The 16,926-nt window shown below is 37.1% G+C and overlaps 1 protein-coding gene across 1 annotated transcript in view; it reads right to left on the reverse strand.

The window, feature by feature from the left end:
- Positions 1 to 2,323: 2,323 nt before the first annotated feature.
- AGPS (alkylglycerone phosphate synthase) overlaps positions 2,324 to 16,926 on the reverse strand; it is a 42,949-nt gene continuing 28,346 nt past the window's right edge. The window contains exons 14-19 of the mRNA XM_008943881.1: positions 15,730 to 15,799; positions 14,696 to 14,757; positions 13,517 to 13,606; positions 12,986 to 13,085; positions 10,967 to 11,024; positions 2,324 to 2,648 (exon numbers count right to left, since the gene is read on the reverse strand). Coding sequence (XP_008942129.1) covers positions 2,527 to 2,648; positions 10,967 to 11,024; positions 12,986 to 13,085; positions 13,517 to 13,606; positions 14,696 to 14,757; positions 15,730 to 15,799 — 502 coding nt within the window. The 3' untranslated portion in view covers positions 2,324 to 2,526. The remainder of the gene's footprint in view (positions 2,649 to 10,966; positions 11,025 to 12,985; positions 13,086 to 13,516; positions 13,607 to 14,695; positions 14,758 to 15,729; positions 15,800 to 16,926) is intronic.

Here is a 16,926-nt window from a genome sequence, read left to right on the forward strand (position 1 = left end):
GAAAGAAAGTAAGGAACACAGAAGGAAGAATAGTGGAAGACTTCAGTATCAGAGAAGGGAAGATTTCTTTTAAATGGGTAATGATCTGTGTGCGTGTCTCTAGGTCTCCCAAACTTGCACTAAGTTTTTCTCCATTTTCATTAGGAATTTAAATGTGAAATTAAAGACAGTCAGTAATACATGCATTTCAACCACAGTTTCACTAATCTCTGGCCAGTAGCTAAATATTTTTCTATCTTATGAAAACAGCAATATAGTGGCCAATTGGAAAAAAAAAAAAAAAAACATTACATTTGTAGTTAGTCTCCTCCTCAGAGCCATCCAGTGACTACATTGCTTGGGAGCCTTACAACCTGTGATTCCACCTTCCCATAGGACAACTGACAAGCAGTACAAATTTTTACTGCATTTTAAATCACTTCAGAAGCCAGTGGCTACATAAAGGTTAGAGAGTATAAGTTTTTGACCATGTAATTTCAGCTATAGTCAGAAAATCAAGATTTGAGAAGGATGTTGTAGAACTGTGTTGTACTTTAGATCAAAACCCCAAGAGACCAGTACTACTGAGCTATGACTACTCGTTTAGTTCTGTTTGTGCTGTCATTCTGCAAAAAGGCTTCATGTACTTTCCTTCAAAACTGATTCTTCATATTTAGACTTTTATTGAGGCACATAAACACCCTTCATATTCACCAGCTCTTAGAAAGATCTCTATTTCGGAGTGATACAAGTCCTCAGCAAGGTGCCAGCTGCAGCCATGTAGTCACCGCCGTGCAGCACAGGAGATGAGGAAGCTCTCTGCATAAACATGTACAGATTCACTTCACCCAGACACCACCGTGTACTTAAGGAACACTTAACCACAGTGCAAAGACTCAGTTTCCTAAAACAGACTACACCTATTGTTTTGGTTGCTGCTGAAATAGGAACTCTGGGGGCCAAAACTAAATATACAGGAGTAGATTTTTTTAAATGTTGAAATGTTGAGAAACAAAGACCATTTGAAATAAATATAGCTGCATTGCACGTATCACATAAACATCCTGTTTTATGACTTGCAGATCAAAGTTTTCCTTGACTGCCTGGATTTTCAAGTGATGTTTTTGAGTGTTTGTGGTTTTGATCACTTTAGTTACAGAAATGAAATTTCATCTTTTACCAAGTCCGAACTTGTCTGATATGAAGTATTTTTCAAGCATCTGATTAGGCAGTATTCCAAAATACTTTAAAAACAAATGCAATTTTATCTTTTCTCCTCATTAATGGCACTAACAGTACAAAAGGCATCCAAACTGACACTACAGAGCTGTAAAGCAGTTGGCTAGAGAGACAGTGTCCTCAAAGGATAGTCTGGATTTTTTCTATCCTATGCAATCATATGTATTAATTATCAAAAAGTTGGGTAATTTGCTTTAAGAAAAAAATCCACCTTAAAAATGGATCATGAGTATTGACAAACACTTTTAGTTTTACTAATTAAGATTCAAGTTTCAATGTAAAAATGCTTACTCTCATACAATACTGATCAATAAAACATTTAATTTTCTTCAAGTCCAATGGACAATTAAAATTGTGGCTACTAGTGAAGTAAATAAATTACCCATAAAGGCCATAAGAAACTATACAAATCTCACTTTTAGGATGATAGCATCTTCTCCACTTAGGTGTTTTAGTAAATTGTTGAGACTGTTTCAAAAGACAGTGCTGGGCAGTTTCATTTGAATAGCCAAAAAATTTTTACTGAAAAAGATATTTTGCATCTCTGCAAAACAAACGAAACGTGAGCAAACCATACACACTAGGACTGAAGTACAGATGAAAGCAAAGTTTTGTTACAAACCTGTTTTCAACACAGTGAGAAATGTCCATTATATAAAACTTATAGTGACTGACCTACAATTAAGATTATCCCAGCAATGCAAATACAACTCAGAACAGCTCAGTTGTGTAAGGTTTTCCAGTAGTAGTACAGTGGGAAACTATAGAGTCCTTAGAAGTAGTTTGACATGCATTATCTCTTTTGATCAAAGCCTACATTTGCACTTTAAGCATTCACTGGTTACAAGTCTGTTAATCCTTCCGTACAGTGATGTACTCCTTGGTGTTCTCTCATCTGTCTCTTAGCAGCTTTCCTTTAGCAAGAGGCTGACCTGAGCAGCTGCTTCTGTAGAAAATATTGTTGTCAGTCTTTTTTCTCCTCACAGGAAATGCTTTTGTAAGAAATTATCCAGCACCGAAAATATTGTCAGCTATATTGCCAAACAAACTTGGAAAACCAAGTCTGTGCTTCCTTTTGTGCCCAGTGGGTTGGTTAAGAGAACTGTAAGTAAAAATCCATAAACATTAACAGTGATTTTGCACGTTATGGAGGGAAGGGGAAGGGAGTGGCAAAAAAAATCAATTAGTTACTAGTTTTTAAAGTTTAGGCTATGTTATATTTGATTACTGGGATATCAATACAATGAAAGTGGAGGAATTTCAAGAGTAATTTTGAAGGAGTTTTAGTACATCATGTTGTGCAGGGCTTTATAAAAGGTTTTTGTTTCCAAAGATATTATTGGGGTCCACATATTCCTTAACAGATCTCAGCATTCCCAGGCCAACATCAGAGATGCTCTCCTTCATCCAGCGCTTCCGCAACTTGCCTACTGGAAAAACAAAAACAAAGTGTTTCAATATATGGCAGGATTCTAGGAGCCAATCAATCTTATGACCATGAATGAATAAACACTGTGTGATAAATGCTTTTATTCAAAAATGAGAAATGTTTTGCTTTATTTGATTTATTGAGCCCACCAGACTATCAAGCTCATTAAGCTCAGCATACTCCCAGAGGAAGACTGTGTTCCACACTGTCTACTTTCTTTAGAAAGTATGAAATTTAGATGAAGTTTAGGATGAAATCACATGTTTTATTAAAACAGAGAATAAGTTTTAAAAAGCCAAATTAATTTTAAGTAGGAAACTGTAGAGATTACTAAAAAGCAGAACCCAACACCTTGATTGCTTTAAAGTGAAAACAACTCAATAATCAAACTTAAAACAGTATTGATTTAAATTGCAAGAAGTTGTTTTCTAAGGAGAAGGCTTAAAGTCTAGTTTTATACAAAATTTTTTTAAAATCTGTTTCATTCAACTTTTACACAGGCTGATAATTGCTCAGACCATTACACATGAGCTTACTTTCCCATGGAAAAAAAAAAGGATATTCACAACATAGACCAAATAAAGCAAAGCTGAAACACCAGCCATTTAAGAGCTCATTTCACTAAAGTCTCACTATAGTCCTGTTAAATGCCTGAGTGTTCACATACTAATTAACCAAGTCATCAACTCTGATTTAACAGATCATTCAAAATAAAGGCCATTTTTTTCATTAAACACACTATAGCATTTAACCTGTCAGCCTGAAACACAATCCATTTGTCAGTACCATGCGATATAGTAAAGGTTTGAGAGACAGATGCTTTAAGAGTATCTGAAGCTAAATTCAAGCCATCTTTTGTGCCCCGTTCTCAGGGTAACCATCAAACTGTCATCAGAATAATAAATTACAGGGACACCTCTGGAGAACAGAGTGTATTTGTTTATACCTTAAGGAATATGAGCTAGTCACAATGCCAACTGAAAAAGCAAATAATGTGAGAAAGAATGAAATTTGCAGTTTGCTGGAAAACAACTATTAGCAGCATGTGTGTCAAGAGCAAAGATCATAACTGAAGGACAAAAAAAAATTGTCATGTGACAAGAAGAGTGGTTGCATTTTGCAGAGTAGCTCAAGAACAAAATCTCATCTGTAAATACACCATCACCACAATTTGTCTGACTGAGCAAGTTGATGCAGTTGAAATTTAGCTGGGGAAACTTTAATACTCCTGCTACCAAAAAAAAAAAAAAAAAACCATCACAGATGTGGCTCAGCCGTCACCTCAAGTCGCTCACACTGGGCCTTACAGAAGCAGCTGAAGAACAGTCATTACCATTCTCAACGTTATCTGTAATATAGTTTCACTGAATGTGTCCTGTGGTTATGGATGTAATTGTCCTGAAAAGACCGCAAACAACTGCTCCAACAAGATGGAGCACATTAGAATCACAGCAGGATGCCCAACAGCTAGCATGCCTGCCTCTTTTACACCTCCAGTAATAATGCAATTCCACAAGGAACTGAACCACTGCCTGAGCAGCACCAAACAGTTGTTGCATATTTAATGAAGTCGCTCACCAAGTGCTGGAAAACAGAAGGTGCTTGGAGTGCATCATTAGTTCTGTCAAAGTGATAATTTACACATCTATCTTGTCAAATTTTCTATGGTTTATACTTTTGCAATAATAAATCTAACATACATTTGATTAGTGAACTGGAAAGAAAAAAGCTGTATTAGTTACCAGCAGTTCTTCACAAACATGTTTGATGAAAAAAAATTTAACCCCTTGATATCAGTAGGTTGAGCTCCTGCTCCTACTGTTCATGTCAGTAAGATTATACATGGATTTTTCAGATACTCAAGTTTTCATATTAGAGTTAAAAAGCACTGAAGCTCTTAATTATCAGCTGGTCCATCCGATTAAATGGAAAATAGACCAAAGGGAGGAAAAGTCTGTGAAGATGACAGCACCACTTAGGAAAACAATCTTCGTATTTGTTTCACTTCAGGTTAGTGCTGTCCTAGAAGTATTCTGCTCCTCCTCTGTAAGATGATCCCATTAGCCTCAAGGATGAGAAGGAAAAAAGGAGAAAGAAAATGCCACAATAGATGTTACCATGAATGTAAAAATAACTGCAAGTGGCATTTAAGTTGCTTAACTCCACTCTAAGCCTAGCCAAACAGCTTGGGGCTCAAAGCTTAACTTCCCCAATATTAAAAGGTCTCAGTTAAGCCTGATCTCATCATGGACTAGAGAAAAACACCGTTTCTTTTCTAGCCTAGAGAAAGTAGACCTCAGTTTCAGGCCTAAATGATGCCATTAATTTAGAACTGACATGAGGCAGTGCACAGAACCAGACTTTATCCAAGCATCTACCAATTATGGGCTCTCAGCCCAGTGTACTTTTCTCACTTAAAAAATGAAATCAAATTCCCCTGATTCTATATCCTACATCATTACTAAAGGTTCTCAAATCAGCATAATGTTGTACAATCAATTTGTAGTAGCTTAACAAGTCACTATTTGTCAACTCAGCTAAGACACACACAAACCCTGTTGCCCTAATTGGAATTAAATACAGCCCTTCATTCCTGCATCTCCTTCCTAATCTTTCGTCTTAACTATCCAAGATGAAGTGTCACAATTAGTTTTCAAGTTGTATAAGTGGCAAGTGCCCTGTTCCTAACGTGTGCTGAGCAGTCTGATGCTTTAAAAAATCCCCTGTTCAACATCCAGAAGTTTTTAATCTAAGGCCCAGCCTATTACATAGATCACAAACACCCTCACATGACAGAGTCTCTACTTCACACAAAGTACTTCAAAACAGAAAGTCAAGAAGCTTGTTCAGTAGCAACTTTCAAAAGACAGTCCAACACCAATTTTATTTCTGCTGTGTTTCCAAGTTTTATCATTATAGTCCCTGTATGAAAGAAAAACACGTGAGCTGGAAAAGCAACTTTTTCCCAGTTCTGATACATGCTGGTCCTGGCCTTAGTTGGTTTCATTAGAAAAGTTCTTCATGTTTCCATGGCCCTTTTGATCTGTTAGGGAATAATATACACTTTGGTAAAGTGAAACCATACTCTGCTGCTCCTGCAGAGCCCACCCTTTGCAAAAACCAACCAAGCAAACATGCACTTACATATTCTCTGTCAAAAATGGTAACAGTTTCACATGTGTATGGTTTTTCAAAGAGAAGTGCATGAGATGGACAACACACATGTGCTGGCCACAAGGAAGACAAAATGGGAATACAGCTCTCCAGGTTCATAAAGGTTATACTTGCTTATCTTTGAAAACACATCTGGATGGCTGGAGAAAGTCTGGCTGCTAAGGATAGAGCTAGAAAACAGCAGGCAGGAACTGGGTTTTGCACTTCCGGAGTACAAAGTACTAGGCACACAGAACAGTCTTGTAAGGAAAATTTCAATGTGGCTGATGGATCGCAGGACTAACTCATGCACACCAGATTACAGCAGTATGTGGTCCCAGTGGAAAGAGGCTCTAGTGGCACTCCACATGGCTCTAGACTTCCTCTGCTCCACTCATTTTAACATAGATGTAGTTATTACAGAACAATAGCTTTGCAAAAAGGAGAAGCAGTCATAAGGAGGATGGGGGTTTTTCCACCTGTTACTTGCTCTTCCTGAAGTTGGTTGTCTCTATGGAAAGCATCTCTCTGCTCCTAAAAATTGTTTAACAGGTTACTACTCTTCCAGAGAGAACTCCACAATACTGAGAAAGGTCAATGAATTAATCTAATGCTGCAGTAGTGTTGGAGCATATTGGACAAGTGTACTTGAGTCTACTACATAAGTAACAACATCACCGTAACATCTTGCACATTTTCACTTGGTATCTAAACTTAAGTACTTTCAAGTTCTGTGTTGGCAAATCATAAAGTCCTTTGTATGTATTTGGTGAAAAAGGCACTAAAGATGACTATTCTAGTAAGACTTTCAAGAGACCAAGAAGGAAAATACATCTGTTATGATATTGTTTCACAGGAGGTTACTCCTTGTCTGACAAGTGTCACAGTTTAAACTTACTCTAAAAAATAGGGCTTGCTCCACTGGTAAGACAAAGTACAATCAGTCTCCAGTGCTTGAAAGTAAGAGTACTTTTCCTGTCTAGAAAAAAAGAATGCATTCAATCCCCTCCCCGTAAGGGAACTGTATCACTCCAGATTTTGTGGTTTGTATGGGTTAATTACTGCAGCATATAGGTTAAGCCACAGCCTCCTAATGATGCCAAAAAATTGCAATGAACTGCAATGTCAACCATGCAATTGAATGCAAACAAGGCATAGGGGTTTTGTGGTGTGTTTGGCCTTTGTGGGTTTTGGTTTTTTTTTTTTTTCTTTTTTATTTTTTTTTTTCCTCCTCCCGTTTGTGTTTTTTTTTTTTTTTTTTTTGTTTGGTTGGGTTTTTTTATGGTTTGGGTTTTTATGTGTTGGTGTTTTTGTTGTGGTGTTGTTTTTTTTGGTTTTTTGTTTGTTTGTTTGTTTTTGGTTTTTTAATTTTTTTATTTTTATTTAGCTTCCCTATATAAACTGCCTGGAAATTGATGCTATACATAAACTTACAGAGCCTCAGTTACCTGGTTAACATTTATTTTAGCCAATCTGTCTAGAAAATGGAAGAAAAATAGTTCTATTATGCTAAATGGCTAAATGAGGGTATTTTCCTCAAACTCCTAAGTTTATAATTGTTTCCTTAAGTAGCCAATTTTAGTTAGAACATTCCCTGCAAAGAAAACAACCTATCAATTTTTTACACTGTTCCTTAGTTTTACACAGGTTCTTAGCTTGATAATACAGAAGGGATCAGGCCCAAATGCTGTACCCAAAAAGGTTTATAGTCGTATTTATACACCAGTTGTACCTACGGATACTTCCTCAGCACATTACTTCATGTATACAAAAAAGCATGTATTTTCTGAAAATAGAATTTAAGAATGCTGGGTATAGCACACCATACGGATGGTTTTAGGGCTTGCCCTAAATGATTAGAAAAATAGTTTACCAGAACTTAAGACTTGCATCTGCAAGGAATTACCATTTAGAAAGCAGCGTTAAGAATGACAGTTTCCTGAAGCTAACTGTGGCTTTAGCTACCCTCACTTACATGACACAAATGTAAAGGTAGTGGCCAGACAAGCAGAAGGCTCAAAGCTGTGCTCAAAGACACGTACTGTTCCTTTCCCAGTGCAGGACATACTAAAGGTAAGATGAGAACTGCAATCAAGACTGTATAATTTCATGTAGAAGTGGAGACAAGGAATGCTAAAACAAGAATAATTCCTGAATAGCTTTTGAAAAACTTGTACCAAGTCACAGATTCAGCATAACATTAGCTGAAAGGGACAAAGGCACAAGAAACCACTTCAAAATCACACAGTAGAAGCTATTTTCAAGCCCCTAAGCAGCTTTTCAAAGCACTTTGCTCACAACAAATTTAGCAAGAAAGAGACCCATCACATTTTGACAAGACTGCCAGGATCATAAAAGATCTGATAATTTCCTCTTAACATGATCAATTTCTGATACACTAGAAAATGGCTGAATTTCCCCTGCATAAGAAGAGGCTGATGAGCTATTTATTTTGGGTGTATTTTTATAGCAACACATACATCAGATTCTTCCTAAATTTAAAGTCTGTTCATTACATAATCCATAAACATTATCAAGTATTAAATGCTAACATTAAAGTAGGAAAGCCATTCCTGACACCAATGAAATTCAAATGTTTGAAAGTCAAAAGTGAGGAAACTTAAAAAAAAAAAGACAATTTGATTAAAAGAACAAAGTAATTCAAGTTGCAGTATCATAGAAATTATATCCCGATTTATAAGACACAAAGTCCAAATATTCTACCCAAGAATACAAGTAATTGTTACACTGAAAGGATAAACTCATTACACAGATGAATACATCTAGCTTTGCTACAGCTTCTCATGCCTGTGAGGTGCTTACTGTATGAGGCTGGCATTGATACATTTTTGCAATTTCTTTATTGGAATGTTGTTCTTACATATTGCAAGGCATGATCTTCAAAGTAATCCATTAACACATAAAAGTCATGCTTCTTTCTTAAAACTTGTAAGTCTCAAAAGTCATCAAGGGTAGGGGGATCTTCTCACAGCATTGCTACCTCTAGTGAGTCCTGACTAAAAGTTACAATATTTTTCATTAACCTGGAGGGATGGGAGGAAAAAAGAGATATTGTGATTAAAATAGAACTCCAAGGTATTACGAAGCTACTCTTCAAAAAATTAAAATAGGATGATTTCAGTGCTCACTGTAGATTGTGGCTATGTCTACCTGCAGGTAGAACTGCCCCAGACGTCAAGTAATCTAGAGCTTTACACATCTCAAGCTGTCATGTATGACCACTTCAAGGAGTGTAAGAAGACTGACTTAGACTTTGTCTCCTATAGCCTCAAGTCCCAGACTACATCTGTTTTCTTTGATACACAAAACCAGAGTTAAAATAGCTCCATTTATCACAGTGTGATTGTAGGCAGACAAATCAGCCTGTTTCCACATAGTGAAAACAACTGTTATTAATCACAATTACAAGACAAATACTAAAAGAAATTGCACCAGTATTTTCTGTTCTCCCACAAAACAGACCAGCCTTGGTAGTGCTAAGAGTCACAAGGCCTGAAGGTCAGTAAATAAAACGGGTACTATTAGGTTAATTCTCAGCAGCACATGTACTAAGCACTGGAAAAAAAAATGAATCTTGGATATCATACACAATGAACTGCCAGACAAACATTAAAAGCAGAAAATATTTACAAGTATAAGAGGCAGTCATGCATACAACAGGAGCATAAGAAGTCTAACAAAAGTTTTCCATATCTGTGGATTCAGAAAATTCAAGTGTGTAAGGGTTTGAAAATGCTACATAACTTTTTTCCCTTGTTCGACATATGCCGTGAGCAAGGTTTCATATGGTGAAGGCAAATATAGCCAAACGTGACAAGCTCCAGCTGCACACCAGTTAATGGATGGAATGCTCTTCACTGTAAAATACAGCTGCCACAGCAGGGGAGAGCACAACAGCACATCAAGGGGGTAATTCCACATCCCACGCGTAAGAACTGACCGGTCCGCTGCATCACCATATTACAAGATTTAATCAGATGACAGTAAGAGTATATTTTAAAATACTGAAACTGTTTTCACTCATGTTAGTTACCTACACATCTTCCAATATCCTAACCTTGCTAAAGCAGAGTCCATTTCAGTTTTTATCATAAACATAGATGCCTGAAAACAGCCCTAGCTAAAAGTTTCAAGTCCAGGAAGTCACCAACAGGTTTTAAAGCACAGCTTCTGCCCTTCAGTTTTCCCTCTGTACAGAGCTTTCCTAGAATTACAGAATTTTGCATCTAGTTTTAAACCATTAGACTTCCATTTTGCTCTTATTTCTGCCATCAGACAATACCAAGAGAGTAGACAAGATAAATGCCTTAGTCAGTTTCAAGAAGCTAGCTGCAGACCAAACTAATTTCACAGCAAGCCTCCCTGACAACTGAGTTTACAGCATTATATAAGACACATGCAATCAAATTAGGCTACCTGAATATCTGGAGAAAGCATATGTAAAGCATCAGGTATACAAAGCATTGCTCACACATGACACTGGTCTTAAACATGATAATAAAATAATTAAATAGCTTCCAAAGAGGTTAGTAACTCAGCACAAGTAGTTCCCAAAGTCCAAGAGGAAAGTGAATAATCAGAAGTTAGCAGACAGTAAGCCAGTAATATCAATCCTTACATAATATTATGCAACAAATGGTAGGTTGTAACATAGCCCTGTTTAAAGGCACTAGCTCTTTTACTGAAAGTATATTTGTAAGTGCTTTGCAATTAGGGCTGCCAGCATTCGCTTTCCTGCACGGGACACTGAACTGTCTTAAAAACTGTTAAACTCCCATTTGAAGTCTTTGTAACTGAACACATCTCTGCACAGGGTTCAGGAAAAGTTGCTTAACATAAACTGATGAGCGACATTTCCAGGTTCTCAGTCGGCCTGCCAGCAGAGTTCCTGTTAAAGGCTAGAAGCTAGTTCTCATAAGTACACCACCTGGTGGGACAACATCAAGCTAACCAGGTCCAGGGAAACCTCCCCAAAAGTCTGGCGAGGAGGTGAAAGTTTCTAGAAAGATTGCAAGGTCATTCCCCCTCCATCCAGTAATATCAGCTAATGCCTGTGACATATTTTTCAAAGTTCTATTACAAACTATATTAGGTACTCAATATTTAGCAGTATCAAAAAGTCTAACACTAGACTGAGAACATTACCTCCATGGTGATGTGACAGGCTTCCTCCATTGGCAAGTATTTCTTCTCTAGCAGCCCTCTAAATTGGGAAGATAAGGTATTTATTCAACAGCCAATGCACAAGATTTGTTTAGTGAAGAGCTTGCTATAGTACTCATTTATGTAGGTGGATGAGAAGTTTCAGAAGTAATTAGGGTATGCAGTACAGGTAAACAGTTTAGTTCAACTCTGCAGGTATATATAAGTGGGGATTTTTCAAACTAACATTATCAAAGCCAAAGCATTACACATGGAATTCATAATGGCATTCCAGATAAACTGTATTGGTATTCCATGGAATAGATACACAAATCTATTATCCCAGAACGGGATAGTGTGGATAACTTCTCCCTTACTGAAAATAAAGTAGCCTAATGGCTGGGATGGTCATCTTGAAGACAGACAAGTGTCTACTGAAAAGGAAATCACAAAGTTTGAAAACAGGCTCCCCAGAGTGATTTGAGATGCACATTCAGACCAGAGTTTAGACCCAGATATCCAAGCTTCTGGTCAATGAAGTGAAGTACTTTACAACTGACAACCTCTTTGTGTGTTTGTGGCAGAAAAGGTTTAGATTTTTATGTTAAGAAATATATGAACACTTTCAAGCTCTAGAAACTTCTCTCCCTTGCAGCTCCAATTATGAGTAGTTAAGACAGCAGAGAAGGTGTAACAAAAAGCTTTCCTAAGCACAGGCACTCAATGTTTCTTAATAAATGTGGGTTTTTTTAGGAATAATGTATATAACCATAGCTACACAGATTTTTTTTTTCAGTCTGCCACAGTGCACATACTTGGTTGGCAAACTCACTTAGGTTAAGTTAGGTTAGGTCAGGTCAAATTTAGTGACCTACAATGGAAGACATGGATTGGTCCCTTCCAATCCCCACCTATCATCCAGGTGATCACATTCCTAACTTACTCAAATGGTAATATCTAAGTATCAATAAAGCTTCATTAAATAACCACTGAACTGTTCCATTCCCCAATGCACAGAAGCCTCAGACCTTGTAGGTAAAACTCTGCATCCACTTGCCAAATTCACTACAAATTTCTAAGCAATTAGCATGAGAAGAATGATATCCTAGTTATAAACACACTATTCCTCCACAGTCCTATTGGCAGTTTTTTTCTGGTGCTGACGTTCAACCATGTGAACCCAAAAGGTAGGATGAAGAGCAGTTTGGCCAGTCCTTCTATGTCTAAAGTTTTTATCTCCAAAGTAATAGATATTAGTTTCCCTTAACTAGGTAAATATAACATTTCTAAGTGCTAAAGTAGAGTTACTCCAGAGGTTTTTGATAAATGTCAAAGCAGCTTACAAATGGTCTAACACAGCAGACTTAGACCAGCACTTACCTATACAACCAACCAACCACAGCACTCAGTTTTCTGAAATAGCATGAGAGACCCTCACACTGATTGTTCTTTACGTGAGAGTGCTCTATCCCAGGATGTGCTCAAGACAGAGCTGGAATGGGCCTTATGCAGCATGGTCTAGTAGGTGGTGTTCCTGCCCATGGCAAGGGTGTTGGAACTAGATCTTTAAGCTTCATTCCAACCCAAACCATTCTATGATTCTATAAGGCACTACCAATAGCTACAATCTCACTAGTTTTACCATGTTTTAAACCATTAAAGACTAGCTGAGTATTAAGTGAAAGAAATATCTTTTTAAATAGTAGAACTAAAGAAGTCTGGTTTCCCATGGATTTCAGCTTTATGGTTGATAGTTTGTCTTCTAACAACAAATTCCAGTTCAAGCTTTCCTGTGCTTTAGCCATAAGTATTCATTGACTGATGTCTAAAATTGTCACCTGGTAGTCTCTCCTCAGCTTGGTGCACTACTAGTGTGCACCTTTCCCTAGCTGCTAATATCAAAGCTTTACAAAGAGTGTTAAGAACTTTCTTGTAAAATTCAGTTAGCTTGCCCAACGGGCTTCAATATTACAGAACATCAGCTTTCCCCCCTCACCCTTAACTATTGTTTATACACATTACCTCAATTTGTTCATAGACATGAATAGGATCACTAATTCCTCTGTAGTTAAAGGCAAAGTAGAAGTAGACACATGCACCTGCATCATAAGTCTGTGTCACCCTGTTGAAGAGAACTGCATTACAAACAAAGCTTTATGGCATTAAGTCAGCTACTATGTGACATTACATAATTCATAATATTGTTCTAAAAGGGCAGCTTTTTTTTTTTATAGTTTTGTATGCTTCTTGCTCATACTTCATGAGTGACTCAATGCTACAACTGAGAATTGAAGCTCTTAAGTTGTTACTTTTGTCTATATGCATGGGAGTCAAGTGTAAGTGTCAAACTAATCAAGTGCTACTGATCTCTTTAATTACTTGCTCTTACAAGCAATCCACTTGGAGGTTAAAGAAGGAGGTCAAGATTACTATTGTTTGTAATATCACTGCTAGACACACTTTACCTACTAGCTAGCAAGTTTAATTACCTCTTCCTTCATTCTCTTACTAATCAAAGATTCAAAAATAAATTTAGGTTGTTGCATAGCTTACCTGCAAGTGGAAAGAGGAGCAAACTGAACCCCTTTTTCTTTGCATTCTCTTACTATCCTTTCCTTTACATTCCTACAAAGGTCCAAAACCCTGTAAGAAAAAACAGGTCAAAACATAATATCTTAGCCAATGATTTTATTCCACTTCCTAAAACACACAGCTTCAGCTTTGATAGATAATCTTTAAAAAGTATAATGTCATACCACAGAAGACTGTCTACCAGAACTGGTTTTAACTAGCTTAGATTTTGTTCTGATAAAGTCCAGAGGAGAGACAAAAATGATCAGAGGGCTGGAGCACCTCTCCTGTGAGGACAGGCTGAGGGAGTTAGGGTTGTTCATCCTGGAGAAGAGGAGGCTCCAGTGGGACCTTATAGCGACCTTCCAGTACCTGAGAGGGGCCTACAGGAAAGCAGGTGAGGGACTGTTCACAAGGGTTTGTAGTGACAGGACGAGGGGTAATGGCTTTAAGCTAGAAAAGGGGAGATTTAGGTTAGATGTTAGGAAAATGTTCTTCAGTACGAGGGTGACAGACCACTGGAATAGGTTGCCCAGACAGGTGGTGGAGACCCCATCCCTGAGGACATTCCAGATCAGGCTGGATGAGGCTCTGAGTAGCTTGATCTAGTTGGAGATGTCCTTGCTTATGGTAGGGTGATTGGACTAGACCTTTGGAGGTCCCTTCCAGCCCAGACATTCTATGATTCTATGACAGTCAAATGTTTCTCAACCATAGCTGAGAGATAAAATAAACTTAGAAAAAAGATCTTAACTTTGGGCAAAAGTTATCATTTTAGGTTTTTTCCCTGAATTACTGTGGAAAGAAAAAATACTTAAATGTATTTAAATAATTATTGTCTTCACTACAGACTTTTCTGTTTGAAATACACTGCTGATCCTACACATGACTGCTCATACAATACAGTTACTGTCACCACTGTCCAGCTCCCTAAACAGGGCAATTTTAAGTATTGAATTTGTTATAGTTTACAAAATCCTAATGTAATACACTAGCAACTTTTGCAAGAACACACAGGTGCAAGACTTGGGGCACATCAGGGAGCCTCCAATACACATAAGGCCTAAATTAAGTTCCCCCATGAGCAAGCATGAGTTAGGAATAATTTGAACATAATCAAGTACAAGTTTCAAGCAATTCCAAAGAATAATCACAGTTTACCTATCCCAAGGAACAGATGTCTCAAATGATTCTCCTATTACATAGTAATCCAGACCCAGGTCCTAATAAATAGAGAAAAGAAATTATCAGTAACATTCAGCAACAACATCTGGGATTCCAGTATGTGCTACATAGCTGACAGTTGAACAACTTCAGAGTGAGAAAAACAAAGTCTATTCTGCAAAAGCATCCATCTGTCCCAGTGACATTAGTTTATCATTATGAAAATAGGGTAGCTCTTCAAAGACACAGATGAGAAACATTTTGATGCCATGGGTATAGTGAGACAACTTTGTCAGACTGTCAGTCTGACTACACTAATAAAATATTTGTATCACTACAGCATCAAGCCAAGAGCTCCACTGTGCTAACCAATATCATAATTAGCAGAAATAAATATTCAGAATGTAATTTCTATCTAGGTAAAGACAAACATTTTGTCCATTTCACATATGATCTGTCAAAATACAGAAAAAAAAAAAAATCTGTGATTTATCCCTGACCATAAAACACAAATAAAATCTAGCACTCAGGATGTGCATACTACCCTGAAAACAAAACAACTCTCTTAAACAGTAAGGCTAAAATTCATAAGAACAGCTGTACCAGTTCAGAATAAAGGTCCATTTGTCTTAGAATTCTGATTCAACAAGATGGACAAAGAAGAGTAACAGCTAAGTGAGCACACGAGTATTTCAAGTACTCTCGCAGCCTCTGATTATTCAACTTGTAGGTTTATAAGGTGATGTGGTTTATTTTGCAACAGCTAGTTGATTCTTCAGTCTAATTTTCTCTACTCTTTATTAGAAACTGTTTTCTTAAATACATAAGTTAATGTTTGTGGTGTCTTGCTGATGAAGTTCCATGAGTAAACACTAGTCAGAAATGCAAGAGATAAAACCTCTTTGAAAAGTTTGAGATATCATCCAAGCAACATTCATTATTTGGATTTCAGACAAGGCATCTGCAAAAAGAAACTTCTATAGCTTGTTATATTAACAGAAGTTTCAGCAGGCAGATAAAAAGTGACCTACCCGAAGGTAAGCAATGACAAATGTCAGCATATATCCTCTCTGTCCATTATCTTCTCCTGCTGCCAAGCCACTGCAATTAACCAGAATTTAATTAACTTTCAAAGTAGTCACTGGTTTCCAAAAAGACTTAAACACTTTATCAAACATGTGCAAGTTGAGCTGTCTCCAAGCTGTGTTACAATGGCTTCAAATAGTACAGTCACTTCTTCGCTAGAAATGAGAAGTTACTTCAGACCAGACCTTTAAAACTCTACACATTTGTCTTTTCATTCTGTAATCTGAAGAGATGAAGAGTAACACAACAGTCTTCAAACATCACAAAGAACAGAGGAAACAAAGCTAGACACTTGATGTTCATTTACAGGAATAAGTATAACTGCATTTCTAAGTGTGTTGGATGCATGCATTTCTATGCTCACTGGTAACATAAGCAGGACTACTGGCTTTGGATCCCAAAAGTGTGCTAGGAATGGATAAAAGACAGCACTAAATAAAAAGGAAGCATTGCTTTCACTAGCCTATCACGTTACAAGCCGTGAGAAATTGTTTGCTTTTAGCTATTGGTTTCTTCAAAAAAGTGCTATGTATCTGTAGACAGCCCTACTGGAAGCTCCTGTAAGTTTAGGACAGGTGTGTGAAAAAATAAAAAAGACATTCTGAAGGATAGAATTAAAGCATTTTAGACCATTAATCCATTAAATGCTTTTAGACAAGGCTAAACTATTAAACACTTAACTAATAGCCTTAACTGAGCAGCACAGGCAGCACTGTATTCTAACAGACCTAACTCAAGTTTCCCTTCCTTATGAATACACCATCTTGAAACAGCAAAATACAGGATTCACAGCTGAAGCTTTTTCCTGCACACAACTAAAATGCTCTTTAAGCTCAAGAGCAATGTTATTCTTATCACTGAATGTTAGCAAGCTGCTCACCTGGAATTCCACTTTAAGCACAACAAAAACACAAATTTCAGAAAGGATAGCCTTGAAATGCATAAAATACTTATCTATAGACATTTGAATAGTTAAGACTAAAACTAGCAATAGCTTTCCTAAAAAAAAAAGTATATTGTTGACAAACCACACTTAATGATGGTTTTCAATTATGCTTAATCAAAGCAGAAGGTCAAGAATTTAATCATTACTCAGCCTGCCACTCTAATGAATGTTTTATGTCCCTTTGTAAGAACAGAAA

Source organism: Merops nubicus, unplaced genomic scaffold, assembly GCF_000691845.1.
Source record: "Merops nubicus isolate BGI_N331 unplaced genomic scaffold, ASM69184v1 scaffold12807, whole genome shotgun sequence".
In the NCBI taxonomy this organism is placed as follows: domain Eukaryota; kingdom Metazoa; phylum Chordata; class Aves; order Coraciiformes; family Meropidae; genus Merops; species Merops nubicus.